This window comes from Callithrix jacchus, chromosome 7 (assembly GCF_049354715.1).
Source record: "Callithrix jacchus isolate 240 chromosome 7, calJac240_pri, whole genome shotgun sequence".
Classification (NCBI taxonomy): Eukaryota; Metazoa; Chordata; class Mammalia; order Primates; family Cebidae; genus Callithrix; species Callithrix jacchus.
Genome location: NC_133508.1, coordinates 69,896,216 through 69,916,434, shown reverse-complemented (window position 1 = coordinate 69,916,434; position 20,219 = coordinate 69,896,216). Strand labels below are relative to the sequence as shown.

Below are 20,219 nucleotides of genomic sequence, written 5' to 3'. Positions count from 1 at the left end.
CCTCTTCCTTTTGTCACAGTCATCCTTCTGGCTGTGGGTCTCATCAGCCATTGTTTCTGCATTCTCTGCCTCTTGAGGGAAGGAGAGCCTCTTAGGAAGACACTGTGCTGCTTCCCCAGACACATCTCTGTCACTGACTTTCTAGTCTAAGCCGACTGACCCTGAGATTTCACTTCCTGCCACCAAACCCTTCCCTCAGCTATGACCCTGTGCCTGTTACTTGCTCTGGCTCAGCCCCAGAATCCACTCTTTTTCAGACCACATCCTTTTTCCTGTGTTACTCATTTCCTGTCTCAGATACTTTGGATCCCTTGGCTCTGATCTTTCAGGGGGAGAGGGCATAAAAGGAATAAGTGAATGGATGATCTCACAAAATTGAACTCTTCTTACCTCTGGCTGTCCCCTCCCTACGTTTTCTTATTTAAGGAAAAAACACAGAGCACAATTATTGTCTCAGAATTAGGAACCCCTACTGGTGTGCTCATGGGTGTCTTTTTGTCTACTTTTTTCTGTCATGAATGTGTAATGGAGATGACTTGACTGCCTTAGACTCTTCCCTAAGTCTCCTCCCTTAGGCTGTGGACACCTCAGGCCAGGCATTCAGTAACCATTTGCCAAGTAAAGTTCCCCCACCTCCTCACTTTCATCTAGCATGGATCAGCATGCCAAAATAAAATTAAAGTTGAAAAAAACTAGGGAATAGGTTGGTGGCTCCAGTTCCAGTAATGCTGCTCATCATTAGTACCATATATACCAAGAGTTTTTCCGTCTTCTTGAGTCAGTCTAAATTTATGTTAAACTTCTTCCAAAAAAAAAAAAAAAACTTCTTCCAGCTGTTCAATATTTAATCTCCAGACAGATTTAGTTCCAGCCATAAAAAGATTCTTTTCTGAAAAGACACCTACTGGAGATGAGAGTAGAGGAGAATGGGGAATATTCATAATTGATGGTTTCTCTTTTATTCCCTTTGTTTTCTGCCATTTTGCTACTGAAAGATGATGATGATTTTTTGTGGTCAGGAGGAATTTCACAGAAGTGGTTGCAGAGAGAGGTTTTGCATACCCCTCGGGAGACTGTCCTGGAGTGAGGTCTCCCTCTGAGCCTGCCCACCCTCCCCCCAGTCCCCAGCCCTATGGGAAAGCAGGATGAGGACTGACTCTGTTATAGTCTACTCTGATGGGGACTTCGTGCCAATGACAGAAATGGCTCTGTCTTTGGGGACTTAGCACCTTGTTTCATGGAACCCAAAACTGAACTAACTACCCCTCAAGAAGGAAGTCTGAACTCATAGATTTATGTTTTAAATATTTTTATGGCATGGTTTAAACTGTGAATTATCAGTTAAAACCCTTTTTGAGTATGTTTTCTGTTTTTAAAAAAAGGTTGCCTATTCAAGATAACTAATTACTTATTCACAATTCAAACAGAGGTAGGCTTCATTTTAAGCATTGACTTATTTAAAATTTTTCATTTGAATTACTAGCCATATCAGAACACTGATTTGATATTTCTAAAGATACTTAGAAGTAACCATCTTTAATTCTGCTTTATGATGTGGATATTTTGGGAATTGTTAGGAAAATAACCAACCATTTGCATATCCAAGACATAATTATTACTAATTCTGGGTTTTTTTCCCCATCAGTAACAAAAGTCAAATATAATTGACATGGTTAAGAAATGAGCAGTTTTATAATAAAGTGTCAAGAATCAAGAATTATACAATTTAGAATTACTAGTTTTTGAAGGAAAAAAGTATGCTAAGGAACACAGCATGTAATTTAAATCATAAACTGTTGCTCTGAGATTCATTGTAAGATCATGTAGACCAGCACAGAAAATTTCAAGGTTTTTTTTTTCTTCTTCCAAATTATTTATAGTTAGTGAAAAAGGATATGCTTTCTTATTCTTTCAATTTCCAAATGATATTTAGGTAAGTCTAAAAGAAGAGAACATTCTTTCTACATCTGCTAAAGACATGACTGCTGTTAAACTCAGATTGCCAGTGCTCTGAGATGAATCCAGATGTTGAAGAGAGTCCCAGTTTGCTATTACGGTTTTCTTTAAAACATAAGCAGATGTCAGTTTTCTCAGATGTCTTCTTAGCAGTGAAATTTATTATCATTTGTATTAGGAAGAGATGACTGTTAGATGCCATGCCATAACCAACTCTCTTCCAGTAGATTAGGAGGACCAGGCCTGATACTGAATATTGGAACTGTTGGCAAGAAAATGAAGGTTCGTGACTGCTTGAGTTATTTTTAAAACTCTAGTTGCATGGCTGTTATGTCTCAAATACTATATAATTATCCCTAGTTACTGGTATCTTTAGCATATTTGAAACCATCCATATGTGGCCTAAGCCACACAGTTATATTAAGACATTTTTAAACAAGCAAAGCAAATTAAAACTAATATGAACAAATACTTTTTTAAAAAATTGGGACCGGGCACAGTGGCTAATGCCTGTAATCCCAGTACTTTGGGAGGCCGAAGCAGGGGGATCACTTGAGAACAGGAGTTCGAGACCAGCCTGAGCAATATAGCAAGACCTTGCCTCGACAAAGAATTTAAAAAAAAAAAAAAAAATTAGCTGGGCATGGTGGTACGTGTTTGTGGTCTAAGTTGCTCGGGAGGCTGAGGTGGGAGGATCAATTAAGTCTGGGCAGTCAAGCCTTCAGTTAGCCATGCTTGTGACACTGCACTTCAGCCTGGGTGACACAGCAAGACCCCGTCGCAAAAAAAAAAAAAATGTTTTAATTTGATTAAATCCACATTTTGAGGCCTCAAGTAATCAGTATTAATCTGATCTGTCAGTTGACTGGTGACAAAGTAGGGCGATTGGAAGTTTCGACAATGGTTTCCATGAGCAGAAATGATAGGTAGGACTGATTTGTAAGATATGGAGTATGTAGTCCATAATATAGACACGACAACTGAGGCTTAGTATTCGCTCCTCCAGCCTCCCCTGACATTTATCCAACAATATTAGTTATCCTGCAGTTAGTAACCAAAAAAATAGTCATCATAATGGGGAACATGGTTGCCTTTCCCTGTTATCAACTTGAAAATAATTGGAGAATTTACTAAACATTTCCAGATTTCTTTTGTAAACTGGTAGAAATCCAGATTCCATGAGTGTATTTTTAAACTGAGTTTAGCCTTTTAAACTAATTTATTTTCACAGGCTAAATCATCTGGCATTACAAGTTCCATAAATTTAGTATTTTCTAGGCAAAGCAGTGCTTCCTTTTATTTGTCTCAAAGTTAACCTTTTTTCTGGTTTCTAGGATTCTTCTGCACTGTCTGCCTAAACCCCCCTTTATGAAAGAACTGCATAGAAAGAGAATCTGGTGCTTCTCTTGTCCTTTGGATTAATAGTCATTGACAGTGACTTGAGATTTTGCTTTGTCCTTTAGGGCAGAAGCATTTCTGTCATGTTGCAGTCACAGTGGAGATAGCATTTCTTCTTGAAGTCTGACCTCAAGAGTTCAAGGACAGGACTCCGGAGTAGACCAAGGCATCTGAGGAACACAAACCTCAGATACTTAAGTTTGAGCCACAGAGAGATCAGCCCTGCTCTGGGGCTGTAAGAAGCCGGACTCCCAGAAAGAGCGAGATTAGGATGATTTCCTAATCTTCTCACAGGTCTCAGTGACGTTGGCACTTCCGTGTCCAAGCTTAGCCTAGTCCAGTGTGTTGTGCCTGCATTATATTATTTAATCGTCACATAGCTATATGTAAGACAGATGTAAGTACCCCATTTCATAGATGAGGAAATGGGCCTAGAGTAATTTGCCTGGCATTACAGGGGAGGATTTAAGCATAGTCTTTTCTAATCCCACAGTCTTAACTGCTATGTAGCACAGTTTCTGCATGTATTCAGTTCCAGGCATTTTACATATATAATATTTATTGAAACCTCCCAGACAGGCAGGCAGTATGAGCCTTGTTGTTACAGGTGGATAAACCAAGACTCAGAACGGGCAGAGTGCTTGAAGCCATACAGATCATCAAAGATGGACCTGAATATGAGTCCAGGTCAGGCCCCCAAAGCCTGTGCTCTTTCCACTCTGCCTTTCTTTTATCTCCACTGATCTTGGTATCTACTGTAGAACCTCTCCCATTGGTTCTAGACATTTTGCGTTTTGAAATCATGGCATTGGCTGGAGCACTATGATGTGAGACTGTCTGGGAGCCCTCAACCCTGGCATTGGATACCAGTGCATTGGCCTCTATCACCAGGGTTAAGCAGCACTCTTTGAAAACTGCCCCCTGACTCCCTGCAGCCAGGGCCAGCTATTATTCCCTGGTGTGTTGACCTGGTGGAAGTTACTCTGGTCCTGCAGGTGCTGCTGCTGAGTATGACCTCAGGCCCCTCTTGCAGTCCTCAGCCTGTGGGCTGGGAAGCGTTCAGGCAGCTGTTTGGAAATCCCCCACTGCTCCCGTTGTCCTGAACTGCATGGGGTGGGGGGAGGGTGGCTGTTCGCTCCATTGATTTCTTCCTGCATAGCTGGGGGTGGCAGCTTGGAGCACATTCAGCTGTTTACAATTCAGCTTATGTACACTTTAGCTGGGGATTGTGGGTGAGTCAGAAGGGCCGCTCTCTTTGCCTGTGTCCTGAGAGACAGCATGAAAGTCAGCTGTATGGTAATGGCTGCCAGCAAGGGAGGAGCCCCCTCCCTGCCAGATGCCTTAACCGAGCTGGTTAGCCCAGATGCTTAAAGTCCAAGAAGCTCTCCAAACCTTTCAACCTAGCCCCAGAAGGGCATTTTGCAGTGACGCTGAGGGTGGGCCTGGAGGGTCCCCTGGCTCGGCCTCTCCTTCATCCTGCTGGCCAGCCCCCTGCAAGGAACCCAGGTGTGGATTCAGTCATGCTTAGGCAGAGAGCCCCACGGGGGTCCTCCTGTCACTGCTGTGTCTTCTCTGGGAGAGGTTCTTCAGAGGAGGTGCTAAGGGGCAAGGCGGTAGTGGCTTCTATGTGAGGGAACCACAGCCTGCTGTGTCAAGGCAAGGAGTCCTGCCCCTCTGACAGCTCTGTCCTTAGCAGATTTGAAAAGGTTGCAGACATTGGCTGGGCTTCCTGCCTTCTGGTATTCAGGGAACCCCAGGTGGGTAGGGTCTATAATTTTCCTACCACTAAGAGCTCCTTTTGTGCATGTTTTACAAGATACTGTCTTCCAAATAAATGGCATTCACTCTTGCTTTATTTTAAAATGTGCACTTTTACAATCTGTACTTGAGACACACATGTAATCAATGTGTAAGTTCCATGTAAAAACTCTTGTGGGACAAATGGGTCATCTTAACATCTGACCGAATTTTAGAATTTGGGAAACATGGTAACATGGTATTAAATAATAGTATGTTTTGCCTTCCTAAAGGTATGTGTATGTGCTGTTTCCTTTTAGGCGTCTGGAAATATTGAATCCAGCTTGTGGGTCCTGATTAACTAGAATCAGGGATCCTCCTTAGTCATCCAGGAATCCCAGTTTGGGAATCACTCACCGATATCATCCTGTGCTTCCACATGTGATATTACAGCCCACATGTGATATCTCCACCTCAAAAGGTCCCAGGATACAGTTCCCAGGTCCTCTCCTCTTTTCCCAAGTGCCCTCGTGCTGTCCACGGGTAATCAGCACAGCCCTCCCTTCACCTGTGTGGCCCACCTGGAAAAATCTAAAGCACTAAGTTCTAGTGTGGGTTCTGCCACTGCCTGCCTATTGTGACCTTGGGTAAGTCACCTCACCTCTGAGGCCAGGTTGCTTCATCTAGGACATTGCGATGTTAAACTCAGAACCCTTCTAAACAATCCTCTGGGTTCTAGTGCCGTGTGATCCAAAACACTCACTACCCACCCCCTCTCACACTCCTGTCCCTAAATTGGGAGTAAAGCAATCTGTTTATGAGAGTTAAGTAATTCACAGTAAAGTGTAAATGATTGTAAGATGTATACTTGCATTTTAAAGAAATTGTTAAGCAAATGAATCTGTAATTGATGGACTTTGTCAAGGTCCCAGATAGAGCTCAGCCTGCCTATTGCCCCCCAACTCCCTCAGTCACTTTCCTGCCCTTCACTTACCCTGCCCTGGGGGAAGGTGTCCACAAACTGGTGCTGGTGAAATATCTTGCCTTCCTCACTTTCAGAGTGGCATTAATTTATTTGGGGGCCCAAATATAACCAAAGAAAGTGTAAAGGGTGGCCCCAGACCTTTTCACAAGGACTGGACATTCTGTCCTCAGCTTACCGCACTGCAGTTCCGCCTGTTGCTTGGACCAGGTGTGAGCTGCGTTTGGGCATCACTCTGCAGTGCTTCACTCACGCTGTTTCTAGAGCAAATGGTTTCTTGGGAACCCTGCAGTGTCCACCCTGGCCACATGGCTGGGCCTGCTGAGCTGAAGCACAATGAGCATGACTTCAGCGCAGGGGGCTTGGAGAGTGTGCTCTGTGTTTTATAGGCGACCTCGCTTCACCATTTGTTAAGCAGAATTTGCTGTAAGAAAATGATCCATTTGTCATCTACTCTGCTTCCTTAAATTCTTTATTGACTTCATGAGCTCTTTCTTACTCCTACCGCAGCCAAACAGTAAATAGAAGTCTTTTAAGTTAAAATACATACTCCCTTCTTCTCATGATAAGGTGGAAATCAGCCATTGACCAAGCTGAGGTGGGAGAAGGAGAAGCTCTGTTTGGTCTCCATTGCCTTTGAAGCTGTGTCTTCAAGGCTATTTTAGGGTCAGATAGAATGAGTGCTAAGCCATCTGAAATACCTGTTTCAGAAAATCCCAAACTTTGAGCACCTACTTGATTTCCAAAGGAAATGCTCATTGGAGCATTTCAGATTTTTGGATTTGGGATGCTCAACTAGTAAGTATAATGCAAATATTCTAAAACCTGAGAAAATCTAAAATTCAAAACACTTCTGCTCCCAGGCATTTTGAATAAGGCATACTCAAGCAGTACTAAACTGTATTTCCAGTATAACCGAACATCAGAACTGGCACTGAAGTGGCCCAATTGTTCGTAACTGGCACCAGCCTGACATCTGTCCTCAGCAGGCTGGAGAGCCATCCATTCTGGATGTTAACCTACTGGTCCTAGGAGCCTCCCTGCCTCTGCCTCTAGAGGTCATCCTGCCTTGCCAAGTGCCTGGGTCTGGCAAAAATGTTTGAAAGAGGACAGGGAATTCAGAGGTCTGCCTGTACCTCTCTTCTGCTGAGGAAATCCCCCTGTAACAGGAAGACATAGAATAGCTCTTATTCTTCATAATCAGGTACCCAGAAATGCTGCTCAGTAGGCAGGTACCACCAGCCTAGCTGCTCTCAAATCATCATAGCTTCAGAAAGCAATTTGCAAATCTCAGCTAGTGTCAAATTGCTTGACTTGGCACTAGGCAGCCCTGTACTCTTATGTGGACAATGAAGACTTGAGATCACGGATTCCACACATTCCAGTTTAATGGTCATTAAGTACCTGTCATACTTTGGACATGGGGTTAGCCTCTGAAGATCTAGAGGTGACTGAGTGATTGATAGCTCCCTACCTAGAGAAACCTACTCTTGAGTAGAGGTGACCAATCACAAAGCAGATAATTTCATAGACAGGAGCTGGGTGGTCCTTCCTGTTTTATCCTGCCCCTGTAAGGGCTGTTTCTACCAGAGCCTGTGAGTGAGACCAGAATTGAGAAGCAGCCTAGAGGTTGAGACATATGTTAGGCAAGACTCCATGGAACATGCTGCTCTGTTCATTCTGACAGGAATACTTGGCTCTTTACTCCCCTCCCCTAGCCTCTCGCACACGCCTTATCCTGCCCTCCACCTTTCAGTTTCAGGTGCCTGACTGTATACAGGCATTTGAGACCTGTGGGAATCCCTAGCAGCACTGACAGCCTCTGGACTGGTCAAGGGAATTGAGTAAGAAACCGAATTCAGAGTATTTCTTTGTCTCTTTTATCTGGCCTTGGGGCCAGCAGGGCAGGTTTCTGCAAGTTTCGCTGTTAAGCTGCTTTCCTCCAAAGCCCGCAAAGCAGTCTGGGAGAGCGGGAAGCAGATTAAATTAATCTCAGTGTGTTGAGCTTGGCAGGGGGTGAGATTGTGTTTGGTCATTCCAGAAATAGTCCACACTCCTTTGTTACTAAAGCCGATGAGGAGCTATTGGCCTGCAAGATGACTGCAAAGTGAAATAGTTGTGAACCTTTGTGTATTCGAAAAACTCTCTCCCGTCTGTCCTTTGGATTCTGTCTCTTTTGTGATCCGCCCTGGGTTACAATGGGGAGTGATAGTTTCTAATGTGGTACAAGAGTTTTTTTAGTTTGTTCTCTCTCTTAACAAGATCTTCTTAAAAAAAAAAAAAAAAAAAAAAAAAAAACCTCAAATTCCAAAAAGTTTTGCTTCCCGGAATTAAGCATTGGCTCTCTAGCCTTGGAGCTGGTGACCGTATCTGTTCACAAATGTGTCTGGCATGAGGAGAGAATCTGACTTCGAGTGAGCTTCCATGTGGCAGTGAACATTAATAGTCATAGATCCGAGAGAGGAGGGGGACTCAGGCAGAGAAGTCAAGCAAGGATAGAGGGATCCCATAAAAGGAGACAAGGTCTGAGGAGGTATTTTCTCAGGAGGTGGGAGTGATCCCAGAATGCAGAGGAGAATGGATTAATTCCATGGAGGAATTCATTAAACTGAAGCAAGGGAATTATTAATTTCTACCTGTGCTCTCAAAGGTGTGACTGTCTTTAAAACAATCACAGAAAACAAAAATCTTACCAACCAGATCTCTTAAGTGACAACACCTGACAGATGATGCTTAGTGTAGACCACGTACCTGATGTTAAAAGATGTAGGCAAAGAGGTCCTAGGATGTGAGGAATTTGCAGCCTTTCTATGTAAGAAATCGCTGAAAGAACAGAAGGGGTTTGGCCTGGAGGAGAGGAGACAGGCTGTGGTCATGAGTGACGTCCTTCATGACACCAGGAGCATTCTCAAGCATTTCTTCATAAGATAGCAATGCGCTGCATTTCACTGGCTCATTAGTGCTCTCAGTAGCACTCTAAGATAGGTGTAGGATCCTTATTTCACAGCCCATGAAGCCGAGGCTTAGAGAGAGACAATGACTTGCCCATAATTTACTCAGTGATAGAGACCAGTCTCCAAGCCAGGTCTAAGCCTGTGTCTCTCTCTGTTAGACAAATCTGACTGGCCTTGTTCTCTTGTGAGTTTAAGGAACAGAACAAGGATAAGTTGGTAGAAATTAATAGGCAGATTTCAGGCTCATTATATAAGGAATCACTAATGAGCTGTCCAAGGTGGGAACAAACTGCTTCCAAAGTAGTGAGTTTGTCACTGGAGGTATTCAAACAAATGCCAGAAAATTTGTTGGGCATATATTATAGAGAATGGTCAAGCATTCGTAAGAAATCAAACCAGACTTTCCAGTCCTGTAATTGTATAATCTGCAGTAGTTTAGACTCATCAGGGAATATTTTACCAGGCTCTAATTGGGAGGAAATAGCCATCATCTAAAAAAAAATTTTAGCTTTCAGTTATCTTTCTATTTTAGTAATTCATCATTTTAAATAAAATAGATATGTTTCTTAGCATATGGCAAACTTTTTTTTTTTTTTTTTTAGTAGATACAGGGTTTCACCATGTTGTCCAGGAAGGTCTTGACCTCTTGACCTCGTGATCCACCCGTCTCGGCCTCCCAACGTGCTGGGATTACAGGCTTGAGCCACCGCGCCCGGCCGCATATGGCAAACATAAAAGCAGGCAGAGAAATGTAATTGTGTAAAGGCAGACTTAAAGATTTTAAAATTTAAAAGCACAGAAACTTAATTTGATTGACTCATCAACTCAGTCCTCGTAGTTACTCACAGATTGTGAGGGAAAGGGGTTTTTTCTAAGTTCTCAAACATGGATGTGAGGGGCATCTGGCTGCAACACCTGTCACCCCATTGATTCCACTGATCTGGCTGGCTAGGCCAGTGTCCCCTTCCTCCCTTACTGCTCCACATGCATCCCTCCTGAACCTGTGTGCTGAGTCAAAGAGGACAGCCATCCCTCAGCCAAGGGCATACCAGCTGCACTCCCCTGTGGAACCTCCAGACAAGCTCTTAAGTTATCAGATACCTTTGTAACTGGAAAGACTAATTCCAAAAGAAAGGAAATTTTTCCGTCTCTACAGAAAAGCCAAAGCTGTTCAAAAATTTTTTTCAAATGAATATAGGCACTTAATAGAAATTTTCTTTTCTTTTTTTTTTTTGAGACGGAGTTTCACTCTTGTTACCCAAGCTGGAGTGCAATGGTGCGATCTCAGCTCACTGCAACCTCCGCTTCCTGGGTTCAGGCAATTCTCCTGCCTCAGCCTCCTGAGTAGCTGAGATTACAGGCATGCGCCACCATGTCCAGCTAATTTTTTGTATTTTCAGTAGAGACGGGGTTTCACCATGTTGACCAGGACGGTCTCGATCTCAACCTTGTGATCCACCCGCCTGGCGTCAGCCACCGCGCCCGGCCAATAGAAATTTTCTAACTTACTGGTATAACTTTGTCTCAAACAAAAATTAATTAAAAAAAAAAAAACTTCATCGGTCCTTTCTCTTAGATGACCCCTGCTCAGCTCTGAAGTTTATTATATAGCTGAATTATGTGGAGGACTGAGTACTAAAGATGTATCATACTCAACTCTTGTTCATTAAAGAAGGTTTATCCTGGTTTAGTTAGCATTAGGACCACCAGTAAGAACATGAGCTTGAGACTGGGCACCAGGGCTCATGCCCATAATCCCAGAACTTTTTGAGGCCGAGGCAGATGGATTACCTGAGGTCAGGAGTTCCCAGACCAGCCCAGCCAACATGGTGAAATCCCATCTCTACTAAAAATACAAAAATTAGCTGAGTATGGTGGTATGTGCCTGTAATCCCAGATACTCAGGAGGCTGAGGCAGGAGATCACTTGAACCTGAGAGACTCTGTCTCAAAAAAAGGAAAAACAAAACATGAGCTTGACTGGACCAAGACCCATTGTGACCCAGTTATAAACTACCCTTGTTTTTTTTTTTTTTTTTCTGAGACGGAGTCCTGCTCTGTCACCCAGGCTGGAGTGCAGTGGCACAATCTTGGCTTACTGTAACCTCTGCCTCCTGTGTTCAAGCAATTCTCCTGCCTCAGCCTCTTGAGTAGCTAGATTACAGGCACACACCACCACGCCCAGCTAATTTTTGTATTTTAGTAGAGACGGGGTTTTACCATGTTGGCCAGGCCTCCCTTTGCCCCATTTGCCACCGTGCCCAGCCCTAAACCACCTTTTCTAAAATGTATCTTTTGACTTTTCCATACTGTATAATTAAGCACAAGGCATTCCTGTTCTGTGGTGGTACCATGGATCTTTAACATGAAATATGAGCATCTTCATATAAAGTTTTGTGCAAAGATTACTTAAGTAACAAGTGTGCTGAAATCATTTTTAAAGTATGTATTACTCATACCCCACTGAGCTTTATATTAATGGGCTTGTTGCAATAAAGACATGGCTTTTTCTGTAAAGGCAACCTCAGCTCACAGGGCAGTTGGTGGTGGGAGAGAACAGCCCTGGGAAAGGGGCGGGAGAGAGTTACAGAAGTGAGGAGATGAAGTCTTGCACATCTAAGACAATGAGACAGCTCGTGAGAGATGCTGTTTGAAGTGGAAGAGAGGAAGTCCACTATGGTGTGGTTGTGTATAGGCATCTAATTTCACTTTCTGGAGCACTCTGTTACGTCTTTTAGAGGAAGGCTAGCAGGCCTGTGGGGAAGGAGAACTTAGGGAAGGTTGTCCACAGAGACAGAGGGTCTATGATTTGGTGAGGATCAAATTAGGTAAGGAGCTGACATCTGAGCAGGAGGCCTGATTTTGAGAGCACCCAGCTCAGCAGAAACAGCAGAGAAAAATCTCAGCTCTGCCTAGAAGCCTCCTTTAGCAGAGAAATAGAATCTCTCCATATTTCAATGCACTGACCCCAAATAGCCAGTCTCTGAATAGTCAAATCTACATGATAGTGTTTACTTGGGGTTCAGCCCCCACATTCCCTTGGTATCAATTTCTGGGGTTCAGTGTTTTGACATTTCACAGGGCTCTTAAAATCCCTCCTCTAAGGAACCACATAGAAGCTTCATTTAACCTCTCTTTATCACACTCAAAGCCCTATACCTAGCTCAGCTTCTTGTCGTGGTTGTAGATGTCACCTTGAATACTTTTCTCCCTCAAACTGAGTATTATCTTATTTGTTCAAATCAGTATCGACCAAGGCCTTGACTCCTCAAAGACAGAATTCCCGTCTGTTTAACCGGGTTAACTGTTAATAGCACGGTTGAGAAATTAAGAAACACTGCTAGCTGATTAGCTGCACGTGTTGTTGTGGAACTGACTATATTCATACTTGGTGATGTGTCCATTGAAACTGTGCCACTTTTAAATGGGTCATTGAGGGGAGGGGACTGCTTGGTTTGCATCGTCGCTTGGCTCCGAAGAAAAAGGCAGGCGCAGTTTGAGTCCTTGCTGTCCCTCCCTGGGCGTGGACTCTGGTTCTGATCTCCCCTGCTTTGTTTTCCTACTCTCTCTCATGCAGAGACAGGGCAGGGCATTGTTCATGCACTGACCGACCTCAGCAGCCCCGGCATGACCTCAGGGAACGGAAACTCTGCCTCCAGCATCGCCGGCACTGCCCCCCAGAATGGTGAGAATAAACCACCACAGGCCATTGTGAAACCCCAAATCCTGACGCATGTTATCGAAGGGTTTGTGATCCAGGAGGGGGCGGAGCCTTTCCCGGTACGGACTACTTCTTTTCCCCTTTTTTTTTAAGTATATTTTGGATGTGTCTTAGAATATTTTTACAGTTCCATGTAAAATTTCTGAAAATGTGAACAGTTTGCTCTTTCCTTGCTAACTTCCTCCCCCAAAGAATATAGAGCCATTTCTTTCTAGGATTATCTTTCCAAGGTCCAGAAGTGGGGTCAGTGATCAGGAATAATTAGCAAGACCCTTGGTTAGAAGTGTCCACACACAAACTCAGGTGTGTCCCTGCCTGGTGATATGTGAACTCTTAGTTAAAAAGAGTTCACTGTGGGTATTTGGTGAGACATGATGGGCTTTGGAAAATTAGACTTCATTGAATTTTGAGTGGCAAAACTTCAGCCCTGCACAGTACAGAATTCTCAAGATACATATATCAGAAATGATGTGACGGAGCAGGCTCACAACATGAAGCTTGTTTTCTGGGGACAGAGCCTGGAAAGGGGAGTGAATGAGATGGTGGGGCACTCAGAAAGGTCACAATGGAAGCCTAAGACTAACAGGAAATATCCAAGAGCAACGAAGATGGGTTATTAGGCAAAGCACCCAGAGCTGCTTCTGTGCAGTGTGCACTGGAGACAGCAGTGCTGCCCTGTGGATGTAGAGGAGCCCAGAGCCAGGGGCACAGCAGCCTCTGTTCTGATGAAAGTATCTGGCTATTACAGAGACACCTTTCTGGGATGCCATCTGCCTTTTCCTCATTCTTTGATTCCATGAGTGGTTTGATTAGTCAGCAAAAGACTTGAAGCTTGATTAATTGAGATGGGTAAACTGCTCCTGTAAAATGCCAAAAGACAAATAGCTTTTTGTCTTCTTTCCCACAAAAGAGGTTGTCCAAGGCCAGTGGCAAAGAAATCTGCCTGGAACACCTTAGCTAGAAGTGGCTCTAGCTCTGTTACATCCCTTCCCTGTTAGACTGGGCCTCCTTGATTGAATAGCACCCCCAGCATCACCCTAGAGTCAGTGCCAGGTGACTGGCTACCAGGCTGCCTAAACAAAGGCCACAAAAGAAGATCCAGACATGTGAATAAGCTACTCTGAGGTCCTGACAACTGAGAGGGCATTGGCTCTATGGCCCAGGGTCCATTTTTTCTTGCTGTCCTCCATGGCTGCCTGTACCTCTGGCTTGGGTCAGGCACTGGGGTAAGGTGAAAACAGTAAAAAGTCAGAAAGCGAGTGCTGAGCCTCTCTCATATGTATAGCCTCACACGAACTCCACTCTGTCCTTGCCTGGAGAAGTGTGGGCACTGGGTCTTGGTGCTTGATCTGGCACTGTGGGAAACCTGATCTCAGCCCTTAGCCTTTTATTGGAATAGACATTTTCCTAACCTCCTGAGCCATCCATTGGTCCTGGACAGAAGACATCCCTGTACTTTGCTCATTAGCATCTTACCTCATAAGCCAACCAGCAAGATAGGGCCTTGAGCCCAGCACACTTGGATGATGACATGGGGGAAGGTTTGAGGAAGGCTGGCCTCTGGGCCTGGATACTTTATATGTGTAATTGTGATGAGGATGGATAGCAAGGAAGTCTCTCCCACATGACCCTCACGGCCTCCGTGTCACCTGTCCTCTAGGTGGGACGCTCGTCCCTGCTGGTGGGGAATCTCAAGAAGAAGTATGCACAGGGGTTCCTGCCTGAGAAACTTCCACAGCAGGATCACACCACCACCACTGACTCGGAGATGGAGGAGCCCTATCTGCAAGGTGGGCATCTCAGACCCCAATCTCTCAGCCTTCCATCGTGCTGGAAAGGCAGACCTCACACACTTCCTCTCTTGGTGTCCCCAGAGGAACTCTGAGCCAGCAAGTCTGTAAACATTTCCCCCTGTGCCTCCTCAGCCTCCTTCCCTTAAAAACAGGGATGTGGAAATCAGGGGAACCATGTGTCATTTGTTCCCTCAACCCCCATCCAGCCAACCACAGGATTCCAAGAGTGGCTTTTCCTCTGGGAATCATTGGCAAGTTTTAGGTGTGACTGTAGGAGCACCCCAGGCGAGTCCTGCCCTTCATCCTTGCCTTGAAACTGGGGCCAGCTCTGGGGATGGCAGAGACCAGATAACGCTGCGCTTTCCCATGAAGCACTGACAGGGCTGCACAGTTGCAGAAGTGTGGGCTCCTGGGGTCTGCCATTGGGTCAGCAGCCAGCTAGCTGCATAGATCAAGGTGGGGTGATGCCAGCAGAGCAGCTGTGACAACATCCAGAGTATTTCCTGGGGGCTGCTGCTTTCTTCCATGGTCATTTGATCCTGACTCTTCCCCACCTGTGTTTTAACTCAGACTCAGAGCACTTGGAAGAAAAAATGTCGAGTATACAAGGGGCATCCCCAGACACCTTTGAATACATTCCAGTGGGGGGATCCAGTGGCATTTTCCACACTAGACTGCTGTTGCCTGTCACAGCTGTGGCAGCAGGAGGACCAGGCAGGATGGAGTAGGGAGGCCCTGCGTTGGGGCTGTCCACAGTGCTGCAGGAATTTCTCATTCTCCACCCTACCCATTTCTATACCTTTCAGAATCCAAAGAGGAGGGTGCTCCCCTCAAACTCAAGTGTGAGCTCTGTGGCCGAGTGGACTTTGCCTATAAGTTCAAGCGTTCCAAGCGCTTCTGTTCCATGGCTTGTGCAAAGAGGTGAGTGGCCCCAGCCCCCCCATTTCCTCAGGACTGCACCTTTGTATCCTGCTTTTCTAACCCTCCTCCTGCCATTAATAGTCCACCCCCGGAGGCCCATAGGGTGGCTTCTCCAGTTTCCTACTTCCTCGATCCACCTGGAAGCAGGATCGCATCCCTAATTTAACAAGCATGAGAAACCAGAACTCCTAAGAGCAGGTGGGAGAGAGCAGCAGAGAGTCCAAGGAAAAGCCACAGCGCTTTGGCTCAGCTGGCCCTCCTGGCCCCATTTGCACTTATGCTCCTTTCCTAGCCTTGACAGCCCCTGCCTTGTTAGGGTAAGCTTTGCCCAGAACCACAGCACTGACTGTAGCGTTCCCTTGGTGAGCTCTCTCCCAGCTTAGAACACTAACAGTCATCATAAAAACCACTGTCATTTCCTGAGAACCTGCTGTGTGTTAGTCACTGTGCCAGTTAATTGATACGATTATCTCATCTTCAAAATAACTCCCAAGCCAGGTAAAGGTTGTCCCCTTTATGCAGGTTAGGGGACTAAAGCACAAAGGAGTAGTAGTGCCTAAAATGACATAGCTGATAAACCGTAGGCCTGGGAATTTCGGCTTGTCTGATTCTAAAGCCCTCTGTGGTCTTTGTACACCACTGTGGAAGCAGCAGCTGACCTTGAAGCCCTGAAATCCCAGAAGAGAAGAGATCTCTAGGTCCAAGGCAGAGGTGCTCTGCATGCCAAGCTAGAGTTCAGCTTTCTTCAGCCCTCATTCCCCTCAGGCTGTTGGGGCAGTCAGGGCACCTTTTCAAGCTTTGCCAGGCCACCCCCCAGCGGGACAGTGGATGGTAGTTTCCCAGCGCAGGGTAACAAGAGCTGTGAGCTCTTGTCCTGGTCCAAGTCCAGGTGTCGTCTCAAACATTTTACAGACATTATCTCATGTTGTAAGACCAGTCCCAGAAAGTGAGTGGTATTACCCCCTACTCCAGATAAAGAAACGGAGGCTCAGCACTTAAGTGACTTAAACCCAAAGTCACACAGTTAGGAGTTAGGATCTGAACCAATAGATGGACACAAATCTTGTCAGACAGCTTGGCTGTGCTCATTCTGCCAATGGCCCATAAGCACATTGACTGCTCTGATGTCCCCTTTACCCATCCCTGAAGGTACAACGTGGGATGCACCAAACGGGTGGGACTTTTCCACTCAGACCGGAGCAAGCTGCAGAAGGCAGGAGCTGCAACCCACAACCGCCGTCGGGCCAGCAAAGCCAGTCTGCCACCACTTACCAAGGATTCCAAGAAGCAGGTAAGAGGCCGGCAGAGCCTGAAGCTCCATCCCCACAGCTTCCCTTCCATGGCCCTCAGCACTGCTCCAGCTGCTGACCTCAGCGCACTCTGTGTGCTCTCATTCCTTGTAGACCTATCCAGTCGTCTTCCTACATCCCAGTAGGTCCCTTCATTTAGACCCACGGGTGCTTACAAGGTTCCCTGCCCCCTTCCGTGGCCTTGCCTCAATCCCACCTTCCAATTTGCTTCCATCCTTGACTTCCGGGGCCAAGGAAATGGAATCTCCCCTGAGCTACTTAGGTAACCTCCTGCCTTACATGGAGGGCTGGGTGAGAAGGCATCCTCCAGCCTTGTCTTGCCACCTTTTTGCCTCCCCGAACACAAGAGCACTGAGTTCTTGAAGGTGTCTACCAGGAATATGGGTATTCAGTTGTTAAATACTTTTTGGCACCAGCTGTATTCCAGGAACTCTGTTAGGCACTGGGCTGTAAGGACACAGTCTCACCCTAAAGGAACTCCACAGCCTGGTGTGATGTTTCATAACCTTATATATATTTTCCCTGTTGTTTTTGTCTTAAACCTCTTTAAGAATGGTCCAAAGATGTGGTCCAATTTTACATGCTATTTCGAGTGGCTCTATGGTCACTTCCTGGAACACACAGTGCCCTGCTTTAAAACCCATGTCTGGAAAAGGAGATAACTGCAGTACTGTGTGGGACAAGCTACACTAGTGAGAAGGACTGACGCTGCCGAGGGTAGAGATGGGACAGCATGGAAGATGCAGGTCAGTCTGGGAACTCAGATGTGTAGGACTAGGCCAAGTAGAAAAGGGAGAATTACCTGCCTTTGTCCATCACTGCTGCTAGAGATGGTTTGTTCCCCCATCATGAGGAAAATGTTCTCTCTGCTCCCAGCCAACAGGCACTGTGCCCCTTTCAGTTACTGCTGCTTTGCAGCTAACACACAGCCAGGAAGACTCCAGCCGTTGCTCAGATAACTCAAGCTATGAGGAACCCTTGTCACCCATCTCAGCCAGCTCATCTACTTCCCGCCGGCGACAAGGCCAGCGGGACCTGGAGCTCCCCGACATGCACATGCGGGACCTCGTTGGCATGGGACACCACTTCCTGCCAAGTGAGCCCACCAAGTGGAACGTAGAAGATGTCTACGAATTTATCCGTTCTCTGCCAGGTAAGGCCCTTGGGAATCCCGTCTCCCTGGAATGGCAAGGAAAGAGCGAAAATAAGAGCCCCCTCCCACCACCAGGAGGATTAGGTAGTTCATTTAATGACTCAGGTTCAGGAACTGGGGTGCAGAGATGAGTGAGATGAGCTTCCTGCCTGTAGACTATAAATAATATTCCATGGCTGTAATTCTGTATATTTTCTGGCATGGTAGATGGTCTGTGTGAAATACAGAGATGATAATACAGTTAATTCGGTCTCTCTCCTGGGACAGGTTAGGAGGGGTCAGGTGGAGTGTAGGAAATGTGTTGAGAACATCAATATTAAGAAAATAGCCGGGTGTGGTGGCTCACACCTGTAGTCCCAGCACTTCGGGAGGCTGAGGTGAGAGGATTGCTTGAGGCTAGGAGTTCGAGACCAGCCTGGGCAACATAGTGAGACCTGTCTCTACCAAAAAACACATTATTTTTTTAATTTAGAAAATGTGAACTTAATGACAGTAGACAAGTATGCCTTTGCTGGATGGAGAGACTGCAGGAGGGTGCACGTGCAGAGGCAGGAAGATAGGGAAGTCTGTGACACAGCCAGGCATGGCACAGAGCCCTGCGTCCTAGAGCACAGGTGGTGGTGAGGCCCAGAATCTAGGAATCAGCTGTAAGAGGCAAGCCTTACATCACTCACAATGCCTTCAGTGGGGCTGGATGCATTACTCTTTTTCTCATTACACTGACCAGGTCAGGTATTGATGGCAACCACAAGCCTCTTTCTCAGCGACTGCAATGTGGTTAAGAGCACAGACTTCTGAGGCACACTGAACTGGGTTCAAATTCTGGCTCTGTCACTTAACCCAATGTGTTAGCTCTTCATCCCCCAAATTTGTTATTATACAGTTGCTGTGGGTAAGGAATTCAGGAGTGGCTTCCCTAGGCAATTCTGCCGCAGGTCTCTTATAAGGTTGCAATTAAGATATCAGCCAAGGCTGAGGTCATGTGAATACTGAAGAGCTGAAGATGGGGTTTCACTATGTTGGCCTCACATGATTTGCCCTGTGGGCTGGCTGTTGGCAAGAGGCCTCGATTCCTTCCACCTGGGCCTCTCCAGAGGGCTGCTTGAGTGTTTTCATGATATGCATGGCAGTGGGTTGTCCCCACAGGTAGGAATCCCAGAGAGCAAGGTAGAAGCTACTGTGGCTTTTACGATCTAGCCTCCGAAGCCACGTACCGCCATTTTCACAATATATATATTTTTTTAATTATAATTTTCACAGTATCGTATTGGTCACACAGGTCAGTCTTACTCATTGTGTGAGGAGACTCACAAGGGTATGAATAATCCTTGCTGGGAAGGACTATTAGGGGCCATTCAGAGACAGGCCACGTAGTTCACCATGGCTCCCAGAAATTTATGTTCCTTCCTCATGTAGAATTGCTCGCCCTGACCAAATTCCCAACAGTCTGGTCCCATGACAGCATCAATTTGGAGTTCATGCTGTCATCATTGAACCCAGGTCCAGGCATGGATGAGGCTCCTGGGGTCCAGTTCTTCCAGTATGGGTCCTTTCAGTCTGAAGACCTGAGAACTAGAGAGAGAGGCTATCTGCTCCCTTCCACGAACCCAGTGCACAGTGGGACAGCCATAGGATAACCATTGTAAACATTCCCATCGAAAAAGGGAAGGAACGGAGCATACAAGAGTCATTGATCCCTTCCAGTTCTGAAATCTGCTAAGGATGGTGGCAGTTTTCCTCAGGACTCAAAGCCTGGGAGTGACTTCTCTTGGCTCTGCCCTCCGAGTCCTCCTTCCTTTTCTGTATTTTCGGTATGGTTGTTTTCTCAGCCTACTTCCTGCTGCTTTTTATATTGCCTTTGACTTTTTTTTGAGATGGAGTCTTGCTCTGTCTCTTAGGCCAGAGTGCAATGGTCCGATCTCAGCTCACTGCAACCTCTGCCTCCCGGGTTCAAGGGATTCTCCTGCCTCAGCCTCCCGAGTAGCTGGCATTACATGCATGTGCCACCACGCCTGGCTAATTTTTATATTTTTAGTAGCGATGTGGTTTCATCATGTTGGCCAGGCTGGTCTCAAACTCCTGACCTCAGGTGTTCCACCTACCTCAGCCTCTCAAAGTGCTGGGATTATAGGCATTAGCCTCCGCATCTGGCCTACCTTTGACTCTAAAATCAGTAATTCAGTATTTCTTAAAATAATTGTGAGTTTTCTGGGAATCTTGTTGGGCTCCATTCCATTAGACAAAAACCACACCCAGAATTATCTTCAAGATAAGCCATTGTCTGCACTGGGCTTC

The 20,219-nt window shown here is 45.8% G+C and overlaps 1 protein-coding gene across 12 annotated transcripts in view; it reads left to right on the top strand.

The window, feature by feature from the left end:
• PHC2 (polyhomeotic homolog 2) overlaps positions 1-20,219 on the top strand; it is a 108,926-nt gene that overhangs the window by 85,840 nt on the left and 2,867 nt on the right. For all 12 annotated transcript variants that reach the window (XM_035308651.3, XM_035308648.3, XM_078331114.1 and 9 more), the window contains 5 exons: positions 12,604-12,806; positions 14,408-14,537; positions 15,347-15,461; positions 16,611-16,752; positions 17,648-17,924. In XM_035308651.3, coding sequence (XP_035164542.2) covers positions 12,604-12,806; positions 14,408-14,537; positions 15,347-15,461; positions 16,611-16,752; positions 17,648-17,924 — 867 coding nt within the window. The remainder of the gene's footprint in view (positions 1-12,603; positions 12,807-14,407; positions 14,538-15,346; positions 15,462-16,610; positions 16,753-17,647; positions 17,925-20,219) is intronic.